The sequence below is a fragment of the Ascaphus truei genome, chromosome 1 (genome assembly GCF_040206685.1).
Source record: "Ascaphus truei isolate aAscTru1 chromosome 1, aAscTru1.hap1, whole genome shotgun sequence".
NCBI classification, from domain to species: Eukaryota; Metazoa; Chordata; class Amphibia; order Anura; family Ascaphidae; genus Ascaphus; species Ascaphus truei.
Window position 1 is genome coordinate 271,535,774 of NC_134483.1, and position 25,260 is coordinate 271,561,033.

At 47.7% G+C, this 25,260-nt stretch overlaps 1 protein-coding gene across 3 annotated transcripts in view; it reads left to right on the forward strand.

Moving 5' to 3' along the window:
* LOC142496976 (uncharacterized) overlaps positions 1 to 25,260 on the forward strand; it is a 168,505-nt gene that overhangs the window by 129,019 nt on the left and 14,226 nt on the right. For all 3 annotated transcript variants that reach the window (XM_075604135.1, XM_075604145.1, XM_075604153.1), the window contains one exon: positions 8,526 to 8,648. In XM_075604135.1, the coding sequence (XP_075460250.1) occupies positions 8,526 to 8,648 (123 nt within the window). The remainder of the gene's footprint in view (positions 1 to 8,525; positions 8,649 to 25,260) is intronic.

Consider the following 25,260-nt stretch of genomic DNA (forward strand, 5'->3'; position numbering starts at 1 on the left):
AGAATGTTATGGATAAGTGGTATTTTTGTTGGAGCATGTTTTTGTTAACCCTGACACATTTATTTGTATATTGGTTCATCATGTGTGTATATATATATATATATATTTTGTTTCTTTTAATTTTATATTATTTTTTCATGATGAAGCCACTGTACAAAGGAATGTGTGAAGGGTGGGTATGTGGCCAGGATGGCTTAACCCCTTAATTACCTTTGCGGTTAGTACCCGATAAGGTGATTAAGGGGTGCAGTGATATGTGAATGTCATTGCAATGTATTGGCTATGTATTATTTTGGCAACGGACCACAAGGATGATGCTGGTGACGGGGCCTTCTTATTGATGAGGTCAGTAGAATTTTCTTTATTTTACTATGCTAGTTAATGTGTTAAATAATGGCCAAATAATGTATTATCCCTATCTGGATAATAGTTATTTGGCACATTATTGTACTGTATGTGTTGGGGTGGGGGAGGGGGTATTGGCCCCATGGGTATGTGGTAGGCCTCCCTTGTGGGTAGTGGGTGAGGGTGGTTAGGCCTCAGGAGGTGGGGGGTAGTGGGGGATGGTATGTGGGTGATGGTGGGTTAACCCCTTAATGACTGTAGCGGTTAATAACTGCTATGGTGATTAAGGGGTTAGGGGACATTACATTGGATGTTTTTATTCTTGTGTCTGTTTTGCAGAAGCGGATGGGGCATTAGCAGGATGAAGATGAGGGTGGCCTTCATCGTGGCAGCCGGACATGGGTGAGTGCTATATGTATTTAATGTATTTATTGTTCTGTATGTATTTTAAATGGACACATGCACTATTATCCATTTGTGGATAATAGTCATTGTGCCCATTACTATACTGTATGTTAGGGGGGTATAGGTGTTGTTAATGTATATATATATATATATATATATATATATATATATATATATATATATATATATATATATATATAAGAAAAGGGGGAAGAGAGAGCGCACGCCCATAGCGTAAAATTGTAAAATTTAATGAGGGGGAGGGGAAAGGGGGGATAAGAATTGCACTTACAAAGGTACAATGATAACAAGCATATTGTGATATATAATCACCACCATCCGGTCAGATACTGCAGTGTCTTGGTCTTTGCAGTCCCAGGATGACGTCCCGATCAATGTCCAGGGTAGATGATCTCCTCTCTGCCTGTTTTGGAGTCCTCTAAAGTAGCTCCGAGATTGGAAGCCTCTGCAGCAATCGCGCGGATCAGTCAGTCCCAGCGCGCGGTGATGACGTCAATGTCCCTGCGTCTGACGTAATGACGCTCCCTGACGCGTTTCGTCACTCAACGGGTGACTTTCTCAAAGGGAATATATATATATATACAGTGTTCGACAAACCTATACATTTGCACGCCCCAGGCGAGTGGATTTAACATCGTGGCGAGCTCCTATTGGCCCAAGCAGCACACGTGTGGTATTAGGTGGCGAGTAGATTTTTTTGTTCGGCGAGTAGATTTTTTGGTGATTTGTCGACCACTGTATATATATATATATATATATATATATCAAAAAAATAAAAAAATAAATAGATGATACCGTTCTGTGGCTAACGAAATGCTTTTATTTGTGCGAGCTTTCGAGATACACTGATCTCTTCTTCCGGCGATGTTACAATGAATGAAGCAAAAGGTAAACTTAAAAACAGTGTCTCTTGGAATGTTATCTGTGCTGTTCCTTCCCCCGGTGTGGATGTGTTTTATGGCTGGAGGTGTTAAATGGTTACTGAAAGCAAGTGAAGAAAGAGATACCTCTACATGTATATATATATATATATATATATATATATGTGACAGAAATTATAGACAGCGCCCTTCACACACTACACCTAAATTGCTGCAGCCCTGATAGATGTGGCAAGAAATTGCACCAGGCAAATATGCCCAATAAACAGTGGTGTGAAAATAACTAAATGTATTCTGGCAGGAAAAACTAAAAGTCACTATTAGATAAAAACACAAAAGCAAAAAAGAAGTGTGCATAACATATAAAAATAAAAATAAAAAAAAGCAATAAAAAGGTATTGCCAATTGATGTGGGTAAAAATGACACTGAGTGTCACTGGGACTTAACTAGAAAATGCAAATATAAAAAATGGGTTCATGTGATAAGCAATGAAAAATTCAATACACGATTATGAACCCATAAATGCAGTGAATATTAAAAATACTTAAGTCCACATGTGTCCATGATAAGTTGATTTGCAAAAGGTCCAGGCTGCTTCTTCTTGGGCTCACCGAACTCCCACAGTACCTATTAGAGAAAAAGAGAAAAGAAGCGCCCGATCCTTGTGTAAAATCAGATGATCCCCTGATGAAATCCGCAGAGTCGGAAGAAACGCGTAGGGATATCTGGCTGTGAGCCTACAGTGACAGGGCAGCACCCTGCACCAGTGTGAGGAGGCAAGGACTTGCCTGAAGAGTTTTTTCCGGTTTCAAGTGTGAGAAGAAAGGCTAAATGGCGGCTGCATGTGGAGATTGAGTGCTCACAAACACTAAGGATTACTCCCCTGGAGACAGCAGCTGACAGCAACATCCTTTTTGGAGCCAATACTGACACTCACACACAAAGAAGAGACCGAGGAGTCCTCAGTTGGTGCATGGGCAGGTCCCATAACATGCTTTATTTTATCAGACAAATTGTAAGTGTGCATTTGTCTTGTCCATGAAATATTAAAACTTTGTTCATCTGATTTTACACAAGGATCGGGCGCTTCTTTTCTCTTTTTCTCTAATATATATATATATATATATATATATATATATATATATATAACATACACACCCAGCAAGCTCAAACGCATTTTAGCTTGCTGGGTGTGTATGTTAATTTAATTTCTGACTGGAATCAGTTGTATGGAGGTTGTGGCACCTCCCCCAGAGCTCACGTCACCCCCTTTTTAAAAGTGGATCTTCTCCTCTTGCTGCAGGTAATGAATCTATTATGGTTCTTCCCCCTCACACAGAGGTATAGGGAACAAATGCAGTGTAGTGTAGGATTTGCACTTATTATGGTTTACCTTGACAATTTGGTGTGCAAGCTTATGATGTTTTGGCCAAAATTCCTAACTAGAAAACCATATTTTAATATTATTAGCATTAGCATTATTATTTACACTGAAGCATCATTTCTTGTAATTATTACCATTTATGTTTTGTCATATGGACGTAGCACTGGGCTGTTTGCTATATAGTTAGTGTGGGGCTGTTGTGTGTGTTTTCTTTTTATTGTGGGTAGCGGGGGTGGGTGAAGGGGGTATTAGCCCCAACGGTGGTTTGTTTAGGGCTTGCGGGTGGGTAGCGGGAGAGTTTAACCCCTTCATGACCGTAGCGGTATTAACTGCTACGGTCGTGAAGGGGTTAAGCACACCCGCAACTCCCCCGCAAGCCCTAAACAAACAACAAGGGCCAAATACCCCCTTCACCCACCCCCGCTACCGACAATAAACCTGGCACGGCTGTTTAACCCCTTCATTGCCTTAGTGGTTAGCCGCTAAGGTAATGAAGTGGTCTTTAAATGCATTTTTCCTGCCTCGGATGCATGCCGGGGGGCTCCGGTGCTGGTATTAATGGTATCAGCTCAGGAGACCCCCGGCATCAATCCCAGCCAGGATAAAGGCCAGAATATTTTCTAAGTGCCGATCCGCCACTCATCAGCAGCCTCTCACCATCAACTTGCCAACTTTTTCTTGCGTGGCTGATTCGCCATAAAAACGCCATTCTAGAGTGGCGAATAGCACCGCTAAGCTACTCGCCACTACTAGAATACAGCGTGGCAGAAAATGTGTCTATTTTAGGCGGAAAGTGCCTTCTCGCCTCGCCACTGGCGGAGAAAAAAAAACCGCCAACAAAACTGGCGTTTTTTTTTATTCTCGCCACTTTCTCGCCCCTTACTGAATAGGGGTAGGCTTTTTGGGTTGGAAACGGGCGAGAGGTGCCTTTCCGCTGCTTACTGCATGATGCCCATGGAGTGCATTTGGAGTGATGATAACTCTGCCAGAAATGAAAACAAGTCTGCCGACTTTAATAGAGATGCACCATGGGGTGCACTTGAGGTTAATGAGAATCCCGTCCAAGCTGAAATACTAAAGCTAAATTATGTGGAACCAACCATAGGACTTGTGGTGAATGACTGGTCTCTAGTCTCAAATGCTGAAGGTATGCTGATGGAGGAAGGTTCAAAGGCCATCATCGTTGATGCAGAGTTACTTCCTTCACAAGAGAGAGACAAACTGACACAAGACAAAGAGACAGCGAAGTACCAATCTGCAGGCACAGAAGGCCTGATTAATCAAAAGGAAACATTCTTCAATTGGAAGTCCAGAAAGAAAAGGGTGCGACGTCGGATGTTTCCGACTAAAATGCTGGTGCACGGGAATGGTGCATGGGCCGCTCTACAGGACAATTTTACGCTGGGGGAGGGGAGGGGGGAGGATATGTGACAGAGTCACTGTCCTTATGGACTAAAGATCTAGCAGAGTGGATAGGTTCCAGTATGCAGAAGGTTAAGTTTCTGTGAGCTTGCTGCACCTGCAGCTAACTAAGCAGCAAGGACTCCTGAGAGCCTGAAGGTTTAAAATGCATGAAGTAGCCTGCACAAAGGGAGTTAGCTTTTCCCCAGGAGGGTAGAGAGGCTTCTCCCCAGCTGGGACCCCAACCTTGCTAAGATTGCTACAAGCTGGACACAGCCTGCTCCCCGGAACCGGCATTCCTGAAGGATTGAAGGATCGACACAAAGACCCTTGGATAGGAATCCCCTACAAACAGAGAAGCCATTGCACACTCTGCAATGTTAAAAGTCTGTTTGTTGCTGGATTTTAGACAAGAGTTTGTTATTGTACTTGTGGAGCACTTGTTTTTGGGGCGGATAACCAGATTAGCTGGCTGCCCGGTAGATAGGGCTGAAGAAGTTGAGTTAATTTCCCTAACGGGAATAGGAATTTATTTCACGTTTTATTTTTCCATAGTTCCCTGACGGTTATTTGGCTGGTGGATAATTAAAACCACTATAGTTAAAGTTTCATACCGTGTCTAGCGTCTTTCGGATCCTGCCACGAGGCTGTCCTGCCACAATAGTTAACTAGTTATTGTAAAAAGGACTTTATTTTAATACAGTAAAATGTGTCAACTTTATATTATGAACCCAAGATGGTTAACAAAACATTTTTCATTTAGTAATGATTCTCTGATACGCATGTCATGTAGCAATGTAGTTATTATTGTTTCATCCAGTGTTGGACTGGCCTATCAAGGGCCTACAGGTGAAAACAGATCGTAGGTGTCGACTATATGGCCATACAGTAGCAGACACACAAATTCTAATAATGCTTTATCTCATGCATATATACACAGGTTCATACAGATATATAGCTATACTTAATGTTTGTGCTGCCGGTGGAACTCTCAGAATCCTGACTGTGGAATCACTTGGCAGCTGGAAATCTCTCTGTAGGGGGTCCCATTGCGTTGACTCATACATATATAATAGTGATCTGCAAAAACTGGGGGGAAAATGCGGAAGGGGTCTCATGATCAAAACATGAACTTGGTTTTATAATGCCATTAATGGAAAGATTTGTCAACATTTAAAAAAAAATGACATTTTGCGCATTTTAAATTGTACTGCACCGACACACTTTATTCGAGCAAATACCCAGTATGTACCTGGCAGATACCTGGAATGCGCCGCTCCTCACCTCTGACAAGCCCCGTTGCGTTTGCCTTCCCAGCCTGGGTTCATGCCTGGCTGACGGGCGGCTGATCTGTTAAATGATAATGATTAGGATTTAATAGGCTGCAATGCTTTGCGTGTCTACCAGATGGCATAAATTCATGAATTGTAATGCAGTATATATATATATACTGTGCAGTATTGCAGCCAGTGGGAATAAAATGCTTAAATCCCTGCCTGGAAAATACCTCAATGCACTTGGGCAGAAAACAGTCACAAACCTCAATACACCCGGGTATACCCGAATTCGTGGGACTAGCCGAGCTCGAATAAAGTGTGTCGCCAGTGTATGTGAAAATTCACAGAATTGCAAATGTTTCGCAAAACCTCAATTAAAATTTTGCACGTTTCTAATATACACACTGCTTTTATAAATGCATGCACTCATAAACATATACTACTCATTCATGCATACCCTTAGTCCCACATACACACACTAAGGCCGAGCTTATAGTGGTGGTGTCGCTACGTGCGTGCTCTTGCATGTGTGTGCACATCAGGCAACATACAGTACTTGGCTATAGTAGTTAGCCAAGTGCCTGCGCGCCTGCCGGTGAAGTAGCGTGTTGACGCAGCAGCGTTTTGAGAAAACAATACATTTTGTCTTCTCAGATGGCGGCCCGTGACGTCAGCGTCACATGACCTGGTTCAGCCAATGAAGGCGAACCAGCTTTGTGATGCCCCCAGACGCCGGCAACACTATGAGCACAGATCTCCTGTGCTACAGCAGCACAGCACACATGGAGCTTGCACTCTCGCAAGCAAGCGGAGTATATGAGCTCGGCCTAAGAGAGAGCAGAATGACTCTCCCTGCAGCCTCATTCACAGACAGACATCCATGGGAGATTTTGTCCCTGCTTTACCCACTGTTTTAATAGTCTCCTCGTCGTTCCAGGACACAACTAACATGACACTTAAAGCCCCTCCTTATGCTAGGGATCACCAGGCAATTACCATTTTAACTAAAGTGCCTGTTCAAGTCTGACTTCATATCATATTTGTTCAATAAATAACTGCTTTTGCAGAACAGATATTTTCACAACCGAATAATAATTAAGTAATAATCCCTGAAGAACAGGGCATTACTGGCCAATGATGCCCTAGATGGAAAAGTTGAATACCCGAAGCGAAGCCGAGGGACTTTAACCCAGCCAGGGCATTATTGGCCAGTAATGCCCTGTTTTTCGGGGATTATTATTATTATAGGCTAAATGTAGGCTTTTTAATAAATAGACACTTTTGTATAGTTATATAGATTTTTTTTATTAAAATAAAATGGTAAATACATTAAAGCACCTCTATAAACACTTACACTACAGCTCTCTATATACACACACTGCCGCCCCCTCTGTGTACAAACACACACACACACACACACACACACACACACACACACACACACACACACACACACACACACACACACACACACACACACGCAAACTCTGCTGCTGCTACACCCATAAAACACAACAGCACACCACACACACAAACGCTGCTACTGATACACACACACATACACTGCAGCTCCACACACAACACAATAGGTCTACACAAAACAAACTGCTGCTACATACAAACTCTGCTGCTACACTCACATACAGCACACCACACACCACAAACGCTGCTGCTGCTGACACACTGACAAACACACACAAACGCTGCTGCCATAGTGACACACACAAACACACAAACACTGCTGCTGCTACTGACATGCTGCTGCTGACACACTGACACACTGACACAAACACTGCTGCTGCTACTGACACACTGACACATACAAACACACAAACGCTACTACTGACATACACACGCTGCTGCTGCTGACACACTGACACATACAAACGCTGCTGCCGCCACACTGACACACACACTGCTGCTGCCACACTGACACATACAAACACACAAACACTGCTGCTGCTGACACCGACATACACTGCTGCTGCTGACACACTGACACATACAAACACACAAACGCTGCTGCTGATACACTGACACACACTGTTGCTGCCACACTGACACATACAAACACACAAACGCTGCTACTGGCACACGCTGCTGCTGACACACTGACACAAACACTGCTGCTGCTACTGACACACTGACACATACAAACGCTGCTGCTGCTGACATACTGATACACACACTGCTCCTGCTGGCACTGACACAAACACACACAAACGCTGCTGCTGCCACAGTGACACACACACAAACACTGCTACTGACACACACACACAAACACTGCTGCTGCTGCTGACACACACACTGCTGCAGACACACTGACTGACAAACACACACATAGAAACTGTAGCCACAAACAAACTGCAGAGAGCCACTCACTTGCTTTGCAGCTACAGTACACACTCTCTATCTCCCTCCTTACTGAATCTGTCGGCTCTGTTATGGAGAGAGGGAGAGGAGTCACTGCCTGCTTCTTCCTATGGACCAATCCCCTGCCCTTTCTTAGAGCTGTTCCTACCTATGGACCAATCCCGTGCCCTGTCTTGGCTGGAAATAAACAGATTGAAATAAACACCTTTCAAGCTGCAAAAATTCCGGGCATTACTAAATGAATAATGCACGAAATTTTAACCAATCAGAGAGCAGGGATTTCAGTAACACCTGGAATTTTGCAGCTTTAGCCTATAATAAGAATGAATATTTATTTATGTCTATTGATGATGGAGCATTTTCCACATAGTTTATTACATGCGTAAATGTAAAGTAAAGTCCTGTGATAATAATGTTAATTTCTTATTTTTCAATAGATTACATCTGTCATAATAGAACTGAAAAATTTAAGACAAGCCTACCATGGCATTATAAAGCATTCCAATGACCCTGATGACAGAAAATTAATACTATGGATAAGCAACGTACAGGCAATAAAGGTCAGTTGTTTTACCTTAAATTTGTTAAAATAAAGCATGGTTATTAGAACAACATCCTATTATATTGTAACTACACATAAACATAGAAGAATGGTCATTTTATGAAATCATGGACGTATATTTTGTGGTGCTATTTGTTGTTTCCTGTCTGTTTGGTGTTAAAATGATTAAAGACATTATTTAGAATATTTGTCTTTTTTAAAGGTTCAGCATATATTGGGGTAGCAATAAAGTGAAAGCATGTAAGCTCCTATTTATTAAGTGATGCTATTCCATAAGACACCTTCCAGCATTGTGCCTTATGGCCCTTTCAAATGAATTGTTTCCTCCAGAGCTAAAAAGTGTCTTATGACATTGCATGTATATTTAGGCCTGACAGCCTGTGAAAACCGCAATACAAGATATCGCAGAGTATACAACAGATACTGTATTATTGGGAGCTAACTGGGGAAATAATATTTAATTAGTTGCAGGTTGTCACAAATACCCTTACCCTTGTGCACGTGACTGTGTATGTGAAAGGGGGTGATAACATCCAGCTGACTCATTTACCTCCTCGAACTGCCCTAAAAATGAGCAATAATTCCCCCAAAACTATCACACACACCTCAATTATGCTGCCAAACCAAGAATAATTTACGTGTCACGAGAGAACAGACAATATATCTAATAACCGGGCCAGATTGAACAAGACTAGGATATAGTAAACTGAATGAGTTTATTTCCTATGAGCAGAACAGACAATACATCAAGCAAATAACATTAAAAAAACAAAGCGGCCATTTGGCAAGCTTCCAAACCTATCCAAAGTTATAGTAAAAACAGCGATAACTCATAACTATATTTCCCATATATTAAATCAGATTTACAATATGTATGCAACCTGTGTTCGTTGCATAGGAAAGCATATCCAAATTTCAGCCTTGTAGCACAAACACATACAGAGATATGGTTCAATGGGGTTTACATTATGACAACTACACAGTTAACCCCTCTCTCCATGTTAATACATAACATAGCAATTAATTCTGCTGAAGTGGGGGAATGCAGATCCACATATACACAATATGTTTAACCGTTTCCCTCCCGACATGATTTATACACACATAGTAATATAACACAGACTGCTGGGGAAATACATCTAAGACCTGGGGCCATTCTGCTGAAGTAGGGGCATGCAGATCAACATATACACCGATCCCATTAACCCCTCATACCCCGATCATGACACCTCCCCATCTCAAACGGTGCCCACTGGGCCAGTTGCGTCAGCCTGGGCTCTGCCAGCTTTTGAGGATTCACAGTCAGAGGGGTTCTTTTGCCGCGCAACGCCATTAACAAGGCTATGCCCTCTGCTCCTCTTAGGGTGGATGGTAAAGTCTGAGTCTTGTAGAGGCCTGCCCCACCTCGGCAGGGTGGCATTTCCCCATGTGGCATAAGCCACTACTCCGTGCAATAGGGTGCACTTCACATACACCCCAAGGGATTCACTGGCCAGGGCCAGCTTCAGGATTTGGGAGCGCCCTCCCCAGGCAGGAAACCAGACAGGCAGCACAGACTGTCGCCCTTGTGTCAAGTCAGTCAAAATAGGCGTCACAATCCTAGCTAGTAGGGACCCCCTCTGCGCTTGCCCTGTGGCTGCCTGTAAATCCTTTGGTTGACTGCAGCCACTGGTTGTGGCACCGCGGGCTCTGGATGAGGGAGCCAGAATCTACCAGGTTAGACAGAGTCCGGACAGGTAGAGGAGAGCTAGTGGTAGCCAGGGAGGTGAGGCAGCAGTTAGAGCAGTTAGCCTTCCCCATTGCCCTGGCTGAGCGTCAGGGGGTTTCTTGGACTGCTCTAACTGCTGCCTCACCTCCCCGGCTACCACTAGCTCTCCTCTACCTGTCCGGACTCTGTCTAACCTGGTAGATTCTGGCTCCCTCATCCAGAGCCCGCGGTACCACAACCAGTGGCCTGACACCTCACTTTCCCAAGATGCGGACGCCCGCAGTCTCATACCTTCTAAGCTGGGGTCAGCTCGCACCGCATCATTAAAATGTGCTCCTAACACTATCCGTTGGTCCCAAATTCAGGGGGACAGGGTTTGATTCTGCTGTGATTCCTGATGACAGGCTCTTAGGAATCGCCGCAACAGCAGGCAATTCCGCAGCAAACATACCGATCACAGGCTCCAGGTTATTGATAAGGCGCACCTCAGCAGTTACCCTGGATGAAACCCCCACCTCCCTCATGCCATGATTGGCACCCCCATCCAAAACGATCTGGGAACCCTGGAATGACTGCAGCCTTCCATCGGGCATGGTTCTTTGCACCCCGGTGCCCGGGAGCAAATCTTCTGGCTGCACCAGAATAACAGCAGCACCCAAATCTGGCAAGCTCCCTGCTTGCCGGTCACCAAAGGTAACGCTCCGTGGGTGCCTGCTCAGGACATTAGCAGGCTGCATCTCGACTGATGCACTTGGACATCCTCTGCTCACTGTGGCTGACACGGGGGAGACAAGGGCAGGTTCTCCGTGGGACGTCCCTCTGGAGGTTGTTTCCACGGCTGGGCTTGCATCCTCTGTGGGGGTCAGCCAGGCATGGGCACTTGACCCCTTAGCAGCTTGTGAACGTTGCCCCTGATGGGGTCCCTCAGACTGCTCACAGTCCGGGCAATGTGGCCGGATGTGGCCCACCTTGTGGCATTGATGGCACCTTATCTCAAGTTTGAACTCCCCAGTATAGGGCGTATTGTTGCTCACTGTATGTTTGGGAGTCCACTGAGGTGCAGACTGGTCCCCCCTAGCCGGAATGGCTGCCTCTCTGGGGGCTGCTGCGTTGCTCACCAAGGCTCTGCTGGTTACACACTCCTCTGCCAGCCTCTCCTGCTTGAACTCCTCTGTAACAAGAGGGGGGTGGGAGGCTTTTCCCACCAGCTTGTCCAGTATCTGGATATGCTGTGCTGGAGTGGCCTTTACCAGGGCCAGCAGCGTGAGACGTTCTGCGTGCGTGGCTCCCTTTCCCAATACAGCCAGGAGAGCTAGGAGCTCAGGGATGGCAAGTCCGGCAATTGTAACAGCCAGTCTCTCTGCCTCCACTGATGTCAAGCCACCAATATTCAGGTGGTCCCCCTTCATTAACGGTGGGGTCATCCGGGCTTCGTGAGCCAATATGTTCAGCTACAACTGTGCTTTGCTCTTGTGTCCTGCCAGCAGTTCATAAGCGTCACATTGCTCCACTACCTGGATTCCGGTCCAGGCATGGTACTGCTCAGCCCGATCACACATGATGGGATGAAGGGCTCAAGGGTGAGTACAGGGAAACAGTGTAATATTTATTGTTATATCTTGCAAAATGTATTTGTCTGATATCACTAGTCTTAGGAGCTCGCAGTCTACGTGGCTACCACTGTGTTGCAGAGTCTCGCATTAAACTGCAAACACAGGTTCAATCTGTATCCCACCACGCTGCCACCAATTAATTTATATGCTTGTCACGAGAGAACAGACAATATATTTAATAACCGGGCCAGATTGAACAAGACTAGGATATAGTAAACTGAATGAGTTTATTTCCTATGAGCAGAACAGACAATACATCAAGCAAATAACATTACAGAAATATTTACACTTACTGGGGTTGGACAAGGAGATATTCAGCCGAATAGCAGCTCCTTAGTTGTTATAGGTCACAACAGACACGACAAGCACAGGAATAAGGGTTGCAAGCAACAATATAGATGCAGGCCCCCCATTCCTAACATGGCAATTCAGTTATTGGTGAACAATTATCTTGTCCCAATCACAGGTTGCCAGGTAACGCGAGAAGCTGGGTTTACCCAGCCCCTCAGTCATACAACCCTCCCCTGTGGCTACTTGGCCAGCCCATTTGTAAAAAACTATGACATGATGCCTTCGTTGCCATCCTGTCTAGCAAAAATGCTTATTGGGCAGGGGTCTTTCATGTAGGGTGTTACGTTTGACAGGTCACAATGGTTAGTACCCATCTGTGAGAGCTGGCTGCACATGCAATGAGGCGAGTCACCTCCATTGATGTACAAGTTTTTTCTCACCTCTGAGGAACTTCTCCACAACAAAGCCTTTCAAGTAGCCTCCTTTGATTGTACAATTACATATCAAAGCAGCCATTTGGCAAGCTTCCAAACCTATCCAAAGTTATAGTAAAAACAGCGATAACTCATAACTATGTATCCCATATATTAAATCAGATTAACAACCTGTGTTCGTTGCATAGGAAAGCATATCCAAATTTCAGCCTTGTAGCACAAACACATACAGAGATATGGTTCTATGGGGTTTACATTTTGACAACTACACAGTTAACCCCTCTCTCCATGTTAATACATAACAGCAATTAATTCTGCTGAAGTGGGGGAATGCAGATCCACATATACACAGATCCCATAAACCCCTCATATCCATATCATGATAACAGGATATATACAATAACACACAGTACTGCTGGGGAAATACATCTAAGACCTGGGACAATTTGGCTGAAGCGGGGAAATGCAGATCCACATATATACAATATGGTTAACCCTTTCCCTCCCGACATGATTTATACACACATAGTAATATAACACAGACTGCTAGGGAAATACATCTAAGACCTAGGGCCATTCTGCTGAAGCAGGGGGATGCAGATCAACATATACACCGATCCCATTAACCCCTCATACCCTGATCATGACATTATGGTCTTATCCTCACGCGTTCTTGGTCCCCTGTTTACTAGAAATGTGCCCTCTGGAATGTCCGTTCCCTGACTATCAAGGCTTTGGTTCTACATGACCTCTTCTGCTCTCACTCTGCATCTATTTGCTCTAACAGAAACCTGACTCTCATATGTTGCCAATATCAGTTCTGCCCTTTGCCCCATCTGTTTAATTCTCTTTCTTTTAAGGTTCGCACTGTCCATATTCTCTCTCTCTCTTACATCCTCTACCTTCAACTTTCTCTCTCTCTCTCGCTCTCTCTCGCTCTCTCGCTCTCTCTCTCTCTCCTGCATCCTCTACCTTCAACTTTCTCTCTGATTTTGTATCCCTCTTCTCTCATCTGACTATCCTATCTTTTTACTGGGGGACTTAAATTGTAATATTGATGATCCCTCAGTCTCCTTGGTATCTCGCTTTCTCTCTTTAACCTCCTCTTTTGGCCTCCACCAGAGGACCAATTTCAGCACCCACAAGGATGGTCACTTCTTAGGCCTGCTCTTTACTAAAAACAGTTCCCTTTCTGATTTATTTCTCACCCCCCTTCCACTTTGACTTTCACCTCCTATCATTCACCACCACTCATTCCCCTCACCCCAATCATACCTGTCCTATTCACTACTCTCGAGACCTTTGCTCCAGTGACCACTCTGCTCTGACATCTACCCTAAATACTAACCTCTCTTCTCTCTCTCCTTCCACTGAAACTGACAATTTTGTCAACTTTTACAACTCTATCATATCCTTCTCTCTTGATCTATATGCCCCTTCTCGACTCCAGCAAGGCCTTCCCTCTAATCCATGGCCTTCACTAAATTTATGTTCCCTTCGCACTTCCACTCTCTCCTCTGAATGCCTTTGGAGCAAATCTCACACTCAGGCTGAGTTTCTGCATTATACATTTCTCCTATCCTGTTTCAACTCTGCTCTCTAAGGCCAAACAGCACTACTTTTCCTCACTCGTCATCACTTGCAAATCCAATCCATAATTTCTCTGTATTTGACTCTCTTCCGACCTTCTCCTTCCACTTTCCATCCTTCCTTCAATTCTCCTCAAGCCTTTGCCAACCACTTTAAATGCTATTCACAAGGAGATTCCTTCTGTCCTTTCCCCATCCTCTCTGCTTCTACCTAAACCTCCTTCTTCCACTCACAACAAAATAATATTGCTGAAATGAAGATACTGTTGATGAGAGTGGGTCCTTAGAGAGGAGTAAGAGTTCTGATAAGGTGTGCAGGGATATGATTAAGAAGGCATGTGGTAGAGGGAGAAAAAAAGAGCAAATGATCTACATAAAGTAGCAAATGATCTACATAAAGAAAAATTCACTTTTCCCTACTAATCCTACTCAATTTCTCTGCAGTTTTTGATTGTTAATCACTCTCTTCTCCTTGATATTTTAAACTCTCTTTTTGTATTCGCAGCAGAGCTCTATCCTGATCTAATCATATCTCTCCCATCGCAAATTTTATGTCTATGTTGCTAACATGTCTTCGTCTTCTGTTGATCTGTCTGTTGGTGTTCCTCAGGGCTATGTTCTGGGACCTCTGATTTTTCTCTCTTTACACACAATTACTTGGTGACCTCATCAACTCTTTTGGCCTTAGGTATCATTTCTATGCCGATTTACGCAGATATATCTATCCACCCTACCCTCACTCCTGCAATCCAGTCCCAAATCTCAGATTAAATCTGGGCGATATCCTCGTGGATGGGATTCCGCTGTCTTAAATTTAGCTCCTATATTTCCACCCAAATCTGTCCTAATATCCTAATATCCCTTTTTCCATCACAGTAAATGGTACTACCATCTATCCTGTCACCAAAGCATGTTGCCTAGGAGTGACGTTTGACTCCTCCCTTTCCTTCTCCATTCACATTCATAGAATGGCTAAAATGTCTCTTCTTCCTTAATATTGCCAAAATCCACTTTTCCTATGTCAATCTATTGTTCTAACTTATTGTTTGTAACATACTGCTAACAGGCCTCTCTGCCTTACAAATTTCTCCTTTGCAATCTATCCAATATTCTGCTGCTAGAATAATTTCATTTTGTTCCAAAACAGTCTCTGCTCATCTCCTCCTGGCTTCCCATCCTATTTTGGATATCCTACAAAGTTCTCTTCCTTACCTTTTTTAAGTGTCCCCACTTTTCTTCTCCTTCCTACATACACTACCGACACACTTTATTGAAGTGTGGTCGGTACCGCAAGCCGGGAAATCTCCCGGCTTGCTAGTGGCCGCCCCTCGGCGTGCCGCGCGTCATAGACGCGCGGTCACGCGTCATCGGGAGCGTGCGCCCGCTGCACGCGTGTCCAGGGGCTCCCCGAGGGAGCCCTGGTGTCCCGCGATCGCGGGACAGCGGCAGGGGGTTCCGGGGGACCCGGCGGACCCGGCAGCGGTAGGGAGAGCGCCCCGATCGGAGGGCGCTCTTCCGCTGCTTCGGCGTGCGCCCGTCACACTCGGGCGCGCGCCAGGCTACTGCTGCGGCACAGAACGGGCAAATGCTCGAATAAACTGTGCCGCAGCAGTACAGTATCAGTGTTTATTTCTCATTATGCCCCCGCTTATCTCCTCCACTTTATCCATAACTGTTTCCTCTCCACCTCTTTCACCGCTACTGCTCTCTCTCTCGCATTTAATCTTTTTTCCTCACTGACCCTTACCGATGGGACTTTTGCACCATATCTCGTCACCTTTAGTTCGCCTCTTAAATTAAGCATTTCAGTAGCCCAGACTAATGTCTACTGTCTCACACCCACAGTCACTCCTACCAACCCTTGTGGCCAATCACTGCCATTTACTGCACTTATTCCGTCACTTGCTGTCTTTGTAAGGCCTGGGACATAGTACGGTGAGCCGTGCTGAGCCACGCTGAGCAGATGCACTTACCCCCTGCATCTGTCATCAGCGCGGCTTTAGCAACCGCTTCCGCACGCTTCCGCATGCGTGCGGAGGCTCCGATATTTTGGAGAGACAGGCAAATTAAAGGTGTGGGGGTATGGGTGGTTCAGTCAGTGGGTGTGGGGGTGTGGGTGGGTCAGTCAGTGGGTGTGTGTGTCCTGCTGCAGCCAGAGGCGGGGTGTAACATTGCGCACCACCTCTCTCCCGCCCCCCCGCACGCAAATTCTGCACACACACACCCCCCGCGGGGTACATGCGCCCGGCACGGGCATGAGTGACCGAGTCCCTGTACCACGCGGGTTGCACCCGGGTTTGCGCCCTGTGCCAGTGGTGGGCTGAATGGCGCCGCTGCCAATGGACGTTAGGAGCGTATGGGTGGAAACGATGCCGCTGCCAGCCGCTTCTGCGCATGTGTGGCGTCCGTCAGCGGCGCCATCACAACTGCGCATGCGCGGCATGGCAGCGGTCGTGGAACAGTTAGGCGGGCCGTTAGGAGCGGCGGCGGCTATTGCCGCCGCATATGTCAGCAGCCGGGTGTGTGTGGGGGTGTGTGTGGGGGGCGTGCGTGGGGGGTGTGGGGGTGGGGGGTGGGGGGTGCGGTGGCGATTAGGAGCGGTGCCGACGGCTATCGCCGCCGCATGTGACAGGGGACGTGTGAGCGGAGCGGCGTCCATTACATGACGTCACTTCCGTTTCACATTTCGTCTCCCATCTATCCAGTTTTGTTCTATCAGGACTAGGTGCCATGAAAGAAGTCTCACTTCAAAAAGCTCCAGTTTGAGCAGGCGAGGCAGAGCAGGAGTGCGGATCAGCGCGGCCTGAGGCACCATCCCCGAGGCCTAAGTCTCCCAACACACCACTTACATTGTAAACTCTCCATTAACACAAAAACAAATGTAGCAAAATGTGGTTAATATCTTCCAAAGGGTACTAGGTTCAATTAGAGCCAAAAGATAGTACTTATTAAATATTAGATTTAATATAACAAAATGTGTACAGTGCTTGTTACAGAAAAGGAATGTTACAATAATATATATATATATATATATATTCAGGTATGGAGTGTATATATTAGTGTGATGTACTCAGTGAGAATGTGTTTGAAGGGAGGAATAGCACTTTCCTGGGTGTGTATCCTTTCCCCTCACCTGGGCACTAATTAATGGACTGCAGTATAAAAGGCAGTTCAGATTCCTCCATGGGCTGCTGACCTGGAAGCCCACATGCTAAAAGCCTCAGTGAGAGACTGCAGGGAGAACTGCGGTTTGTGTACAGGGTTCTGAGTGGGGAAATTTTTTAGTTATTCCACAATAAGTAAGTAACTAAGATGTATTAGTTAGAGCTCCAAAGTAGAGTTGGGTCCTTTTTGTTTTATGTATCCTTGTTTTGCCCTGTAAATAAACCCTGTTAAGCAAATTCTAAGCTTTCCTGCCTTTTTAATACGGAACAAAAGACCCTGCAGCGTAACTTAGACATTCTTGTGTGTGTGTGTGTGTGTGTATGTGTAAAGAACAATAAGCGCTACAATGAACAATTATCAACAGTGTGTGTGTGTGTGTATATATATATATATATACAGTATTCGACAATTATATACATTTACACGCCCGGGGCATGTGGATTTAACCCCCGGGCGAGTAAATATTGGCCCAAGCAGCACACTTGTGTTTTTAAAATTTCCCCGCTCGCGCTGGAGAAAAAAAAAAAAAAAAAGCCGGAGGCGGGTTCATGTTGTTGGGGGAGATTACCCCGCCTCCGGCTCTCTGAGCAGTGCCTTCGCTCCTCCCCCGCCTCTCAGCAACTTTCCCTCCTCAGCGCTTCCACTCCTCCCCCTTCCGGCAGCCAGCCCCTTGCAGGGCCATCTGTCACCCCCCCATCCCTCCCATCGGGCCATCCGCCACCCCCCCTCCCTCCCATCGGGCCATCCGCCCCTCCCACCCATCGGGCCATCCGCCCCTCCCACCCATCAGGCCATCCGCCCCCCCTCGCATCGGGCCATCCGCCCCCCTTGCATCGGGCCATCCGCCCCCCCTCGCATCGGGCCATCCACCACCCCCCTCCTCACCCCAATCTCTCCCGGCCTCCGTGACCCCCCCTCACCCCAATCTCTCCCGGCCTCCGTGACCCCTCCCTCCTCACCCCACGCGGCGTCGGTGTGCTGCCTCTGTGGACAGACTGCGGATCTGTCACACAAGCACTCAGCTGTTAATGAAAACCCCGAGCCCTGCTCTTCTCCTGCTCTTATGGCCAGCTCAGCTGTTAGCAGGGGAAATCCCCTAACCGGTGCGACTCCCTGCCCTAAGCAGGGGAAATCCCCTAACCGGTGCGACTCCCTGCTCTAAGCAGGGGAAATCCCCTAACCGGTGCGACTCCCTGCTCTAAGCAGGGGAAATCCCCTAACCGGTGCGACTTCCTGCTCTAAGCAGGGGAAATCCCCTAACCGGAGCCTCTCCCTGCTCTAAGCAGGGGAAATCCCCTAACCGGAGCCTCTCCCTGCTCTAAGCAGGGGAAATCCCCTAACCGGAGCCTCTCCCTGCTCTAAGCAGGGGAAATCCCCTAACCGGAGCCTCTCCCTGCTCTAAGCAGGGGAAATCCCCTACCGGCCCTTCTCCATTCTATTAGCGTCGGCGTCCGCCTCTGGAGGGGGCGCGGCCCCGTGAAGAGGCCCTCCTGCCGTGCGGAGGCCCCACTGCTGCCATGTGCAACCCCCTGCCTTGCGGGTGAGTGTTTGTGTGTGTGAGTGACAGACTGTGTGTGTGTGTGTGTTTGTCTGAGTGAGAGTGAGTGTCTGTGTGTCTGTGCGTGTGTCACCCTCTCCCTGTGTTAACCTCTCCCTGTCACCCTCTCCCTCTCCCTGTGTTACCCTCTCCCTATGTCACCCTCTCCCAGTGTTACCCTCTCCCTGTGTCACCCTCTCCCTCTCCCTGTGTCACCCTCCCTCTCCTTGTGTCACCCTCCCTCTCCCTGTGTCACCCTCCCTCTCCCTGTGTCACCCTCCCTCTCCCTGTGTCACCCTCCATCTCCCTGTGTCACCCTCCCTCTCCCTGTGTCACCCTCCCTCTCCCTCTGTCACCCTCCCTCTCCCTCTGTCACCCTCCCTCTCCCTGTGTCACCCTCCCTCTCCCTGTGTTACCCTCCCTCTCCCTGTGTCTCCCTCTCCCTGTGTCTCCCTCTCCCTGTGTCTCCCTCTCCCTCTGTCACCCTCTCCCTCTGTCACCCTCTCCCTCTGTCACCCTCTCCCTGTGTCACCCTCTCCCTGTGTCACCCTCTCCCTGTGTCACCCTCTCCCTGTGTCACCCTCTCCCTGTGTCATCCTCTCCATGTGTCACCCTCTCCATGTGTCACCCTCCCTCTCCCTGTGTCACCCTCCCTCTCCCTGTGTCACCCTCCCTCTCCCTGTGTCACCCTCTCCCTGTGTCACCCTCCCTCTCCCTGTGTCTCCCTCTGTCACCCTCTCCCTGTGTCACCCTCCCTCTCCCTGTGTCACCCTCCCTCTCCCTGTGTCACCCTCCCTCTCCCTGTGTCACCCTCCCTCTCCCTGTGTCACCCTCCCTCTCCCTGTGTCACCCTCCCTCTCCCTGTGTCACCCTCCCTCTCCCTGTGTCACCCTCCCTCTCCCTGTGTCACCCTCTCCCTGTGTCACCCTCTCCCTCTGTCACCCTCTCCCTGTGTCACCCTCCCTTTCCCTGTGTCACCCTCCCTCTCCCTGTGTCACCCTCCCTCTCCCTGTGTCACCCTCCCTCTCCCTGTGTCACCCTCCCTCTCCCTGTGTCACCCTCCCTCTCCCTGTGTCACCCTCCTTCTCCCTGTGTCACCCTCTCCTCTCCCTGTGTCACCCTCTCCTCTCCCTGTGTCACCCTCTCCTCTCCCTGTATCACCTTCTCCTCTCCCTGTGACACCTTCTCCTCTCCCTGTGTCGCCCTCTCCTTCTCCCTGTGTCACCCTCCCTCTCCCTGTGTCACCCTCCCTCTCCCTGTGTCACCCTCCCTCTCCCTGTGTCACCCTCCCTCTCCCTGTGTCACCCTCTCCCTCTCCCTGTGTCACACTGTCCCGCTCCCTGTGTCACCCTCCCTCTCCCTCTCCGTGTCACCCTCTCCCTGTGTCACCCACCCTCTCCATCTCCCTGTGTCACCCTCTCCCTGTGTCACCCTCTCCCTGTGTCACCCTCTCCCTGTGTCACCCTCTCCCTGTGTCACACTGTCCCGCTCCCTGTGTCACCCTCCCTCTCCCTCTCCGTGTCACCCTCTCCCTGTGTCACCCACCCTCTCCGTCGCCCTGTGTCACCCTCTCCCTGTGTCACCCTCTCTCTGTCACCCTCTCCCTCTCTCTGTCACCCTCTCCCTCTCTCTGTCGCTTTCTCTTCTTCGCTCTATCTGTCGCACTTTCTTCTTCGCTCTCTCTGTCGCACTCTCTTCTTCGCTCTCTCTGTCGCACTCTCTTCTTCGCTCTCTCTGTCGCACTCTCTTCTTCGCTCTCTCTGTCGCACTCTCTTCTTCGCTCTCTCTGTCGCACTCTCTTCGCTCTCTCTGTCGCACTCTCTCTTTGTCTCTCATTCTCTCAGTGTGTGTGTTGCTCATTCTCTCTCTTTCTCTGTGTGTCTCTCTTTCTCTCTCTTTCTCTGTGTGTCTCTCTTTCTCTCTCTTTCTCTGTGTGTCTCTCTTTCTCTCTCTTTCTCTGTGTGTGTGTGGGTATGCCGCTCTGTGTGTGTGTGTGTGTCTGTCTGTCTCTCTGTCTGTCTCTCTCTGTGAAGCGCTGACGTCCAGACACTGGTTAAGGGGTTCAGGAAACTAGTCATTCACATCTGGCTTTTATTTCTAGATCCGACATTGACACACACACACACACACACACACACACGTGTTCTGACTAGGAATTTATTAAATGTATTTTATTTATATATTTTATTTTAAAGCGGGGTTGGGGCGGGACTAGGGGCGGGGTTGGGGGCGGGACTAAGTGGCGAGTAGATTTTTTGGTTGGGCGAGTAGATTTTTGGGTGATTTGTCGAACACTGTATATATATATATATATATGTATATATATGTATATATATATATATATATATATATATATATATATATATATATATATATATATATATTTTATAAATATATGTAGCGCACTTTCCCCCACCCTATGGGAGACACGACGGCTTTGGTGTGTGTGTGTGTGTGTGTGTGTGTGTGTGTGTGTGGTGCGTTACCTGCGGCTCACAGAACCTATGCCGCTGGGAGCCTGGGTTGTACCTGATACCTATAGTGACAGCGCCTCCACCTGTAAGGGATCCCGACTTGGCAGGATGAACCCTTATTGGAACAATACTAATAATACTCGCACACAAATATATGCTAACAACCTTTACTGAACACAATAAGAGTGGTACCCTGTACCACACAGTAATATAGACCCCAACCTGATACCAATAGTGAGTGTCTCCAGAGTACATTGGGTGCCAGGCACCAATACCCTGATGTCCCTTTCCCAATGTCAAGGCCCACCCAAAGTGTTGGAGATAGCGCTATCCCGTGGATAGGTGGTGCACTTAGTTAGGTACCTGCCCGGGGCTCCAGCACCCGGGTAATGCAGAATAACAAAGAGGATCCATCTGATCCAACGTTGTCGTCTGCAATGGTGTCCGCCTCCGCGAGGGGTGAATTCCGACGTGGATAATATCACCTTACCATCTTTACCATGTAGTAGGTCTGGTCCCAGAACACAGGCCACAGTCACCGTGTGGCATCTCACCAGTGCTGTACCTGGCTATATGCAGCTACTGGGGAAAGAGCTCTGACTATGGGATTTCCCTGTAGAAGCCACAAGCTACAGTGAGTCAGGGCCTAACTGGGTCTAAGGGGGAAGATCTGGCCTAGTCCATGGGAGCACTGCTCCCTGGACACTACCTGCTCCTCAGAGGTCCCTCTTCTTACTGGCGTGGTCCCAGATGCGCCAAAAGTAACAATTCGTCAAACAGGGGATTAGCTGCAGCATGATTGTCTGTTGGGCAACATCTGTTCATGTACCAGAGGCTCATGGGACATGTAGTCCCTGCGTGGAGCCTTCCTATATTGTCAATTGCACGTGCGCATACCCGGCACATGCGCGTCATCTTGCGCATGCGCAATTGCATGCAAGATGGCGGCGCCTTTTACCGTGAGCCTTTGGCGATGCGCTCGCCTCTCCAGCAGCCGCGCGCCACCCGCATCTCCCACAGCAACAACCGCACCTGCCTGATGCCCCCGCATCCCTCCAACGCCATCGATGTGAGGGGAGTACAGGGAACTGGGGGACCAGAGGTGACAGTGTTACATCTATAATATTTTTTTTTTCTAAAAATGTTTTACCAGGAAGTAATATATTGAGAGTTACCTCTCGTTTTCAAGTATGTCCAGGGCACAGAGTTATAAAAAATACATGGTTACATCAAATGAACAGGGTTATACAGTCAATTTACAGACATTTCATGGACAGATAGAGTTGGAAAATTGGGAAAAAATAAAGGGCTTGTGAGTTTCAGATTGAAACCAAACATCAGCGATTGGCAGCAAACTGCTCACACCCCTTGGCTTTCAGAATCAATGTAGCTGTAAATACAAAGTTCTTGGCTCATTAACATTCAAGTGGGTGGGGTTGACATTCCACAAAGTAGAAGCAAATGTTAACCCTTAGCACGCTGGTCCTGTGCAGAGGGGAGCAGCTCTTGGGGAGCCCCCATCAGACTGTCCGCCCTTGGGGCAATGCATATGTACTAAGACAGAAAAGAATCCCTATAATGTGGCACAAAAGAAACACCCTAATTAAAACATAATTTTTATTAAGTAACTTAAAATAAAACTGTTCGGAGACCACAATAACAGCACACAAACTGTAATAAAAACAATTAAAGTCTGTATAAGCACCTTTAGACTAAAGGTTCCTTTAGGATTTATTAGCACCTCTGTGCCTGCCGCAGTGATATTGCTCATTCAGGCAGCAAGCTGAGTGCTTATCCCCATCCATCATTTAGTCTAAAGGTGCTTATACAGACTTCTATCTAGACTACACTTTGTCTATTCAGGATATAATATATAGGCAGTACCCGCACTATTTATGTGATACACCAAGTCTAGTAACAGATATATATAACACTGCAATACTAGCACTCCAGCTCCACACCTCTTCGGTTCTTTTAAATTGTTTTTATTAGAGTTTGTGTTCTGTTATTGTGGTCTCCGAACAGTTTTATTTTAAGTTACTTAATAAAAATTATGTTTTAATTAGAGTGTTTCTTTTGTGCCACATTATAGGGATTCTTTTCTGTCTTAGTCCATCGTTACCTTTTCCCTGTGAGCACCACCCCATATATACTGTTTGGTTTCCTTCCCTCTCCTGTGTATTGAGCAGGTATCCCTGCATCATACATTAACGCAGTCTCTGTCCTATACATATAGCAATGCATATGTACACTGGGGTGGTTCAGAATCAATGCAGCTGTGATATATATGTACATATATTCCACAATAGGACCTAAGCACAAGGAGGAAAAAGAGAAAAACAACAATGTATAGATGCTCCCATCGTGATAAATAATAATAATAGTACGGCGACCGCATTTTACCTCCTGGCAACAAGGTGTTTCGGCGGGCTGCTACGGCAGCATTTAACTCCTTAAAATTTTCCTCCTTCCTTCCTCCACTTAAAATGGCCGCACGGCTAACGCCTCGTTGCGATGCCAACAAGAGGCTATGACGTCACGTGGCAAGGCGGTATCACACGTACCAACCCACCTCACCTTCCCAGCACTCAAACACAGGCTCCTGCAGGGGCATCCACAGCCCTCCCCCCCCGTCAGCCCATCTTCAGCAGTCTCCTGCTTTGGTATCCGCAGCCCCCCCCCTACCCACCCCATTCAGCCCGTCTGCAACAGGCTCCAGTGGGGGCATTCGCAGCCTGTCTGCAGCAGGCTCCCCCTCCCCGTCGGCCCATCTGCACGGGCATCTGCAGCCCCCCCGTTGTATCATCGATTACCCAGTCAGTCACCCACCCAGACTAGTCACACACTCAACCTCGACTAGTCACACACCCACCCAGACTAGTCACACACACCCACCCAGACTAGTCACACACTCACACACCCACCCAGACTAGTCTCACACTGTCACGGTGGGAAAGTTACACAAAGGGCTATAATCACTATACCACTATTAACCCTTGTACTCCCGGATGGATCCCAGTGTGTGTGTGATGCAGACACTGATTAACAATAAAACATGGGGGAACAGGGAATATACATTTTCAGGTTATGACAAGGGTTAAATCACACGTCTGGGCCTCAGCCCAGTTAACCCCTTGTCTCCCTGGTGAGGTTAGAGGGTGGCCAATTGGGGTGTAACCCCTTTAATCCCGGGCCAAATCCTCTCCATCGTCACACCTCCCCTGCTCAATGGGTGCCTGGTGCCTCAGTCGCCTCCCCCAGGCACTGGGGTACCACTGGCGCCCTTGAAGCACTCAATAAGTCCTGAGGGATTGGCCTGGCAGGAGACCCGCTATCCAGCACAGACCGTCGCTTTCCTGTCAACAAAGTCTGGGAAAGAGCTATGTCACTATTCTGTAGGGACCCTACCTGCCCTGGCCCTGTGCCCACCTGTAGCTGCTCTGCTATACACCTGACTCTCCTCCCTGGCTGCCTTTCTACCCACAGCCTCTCCTTTGGGAACCCAGGGGGATCTGTCAGAGGGGTCACTCCTGGCCAGTCAGAACAAGGGACCTTCTGCCTTCCAAGCCCATCCCTAGCTTCTGCCAGCTGCCTAACACCCCACTGACCTCCTATCTCCCCCTGCTCCATGGTGTCTCCCTGCCTAGCCTCCCATAGGCCCAGCACCTCAGCCCGCTGCTTACCTCCCTGCAGCCCACCAGCACTCCTCTCTCCCCTGGGCAATCCTAACCCAGACACTGGAACTACCTGAGTGCACCTACCTCCCTGACCTTGTCTCCCCCTTACCAGGGATGAGCTC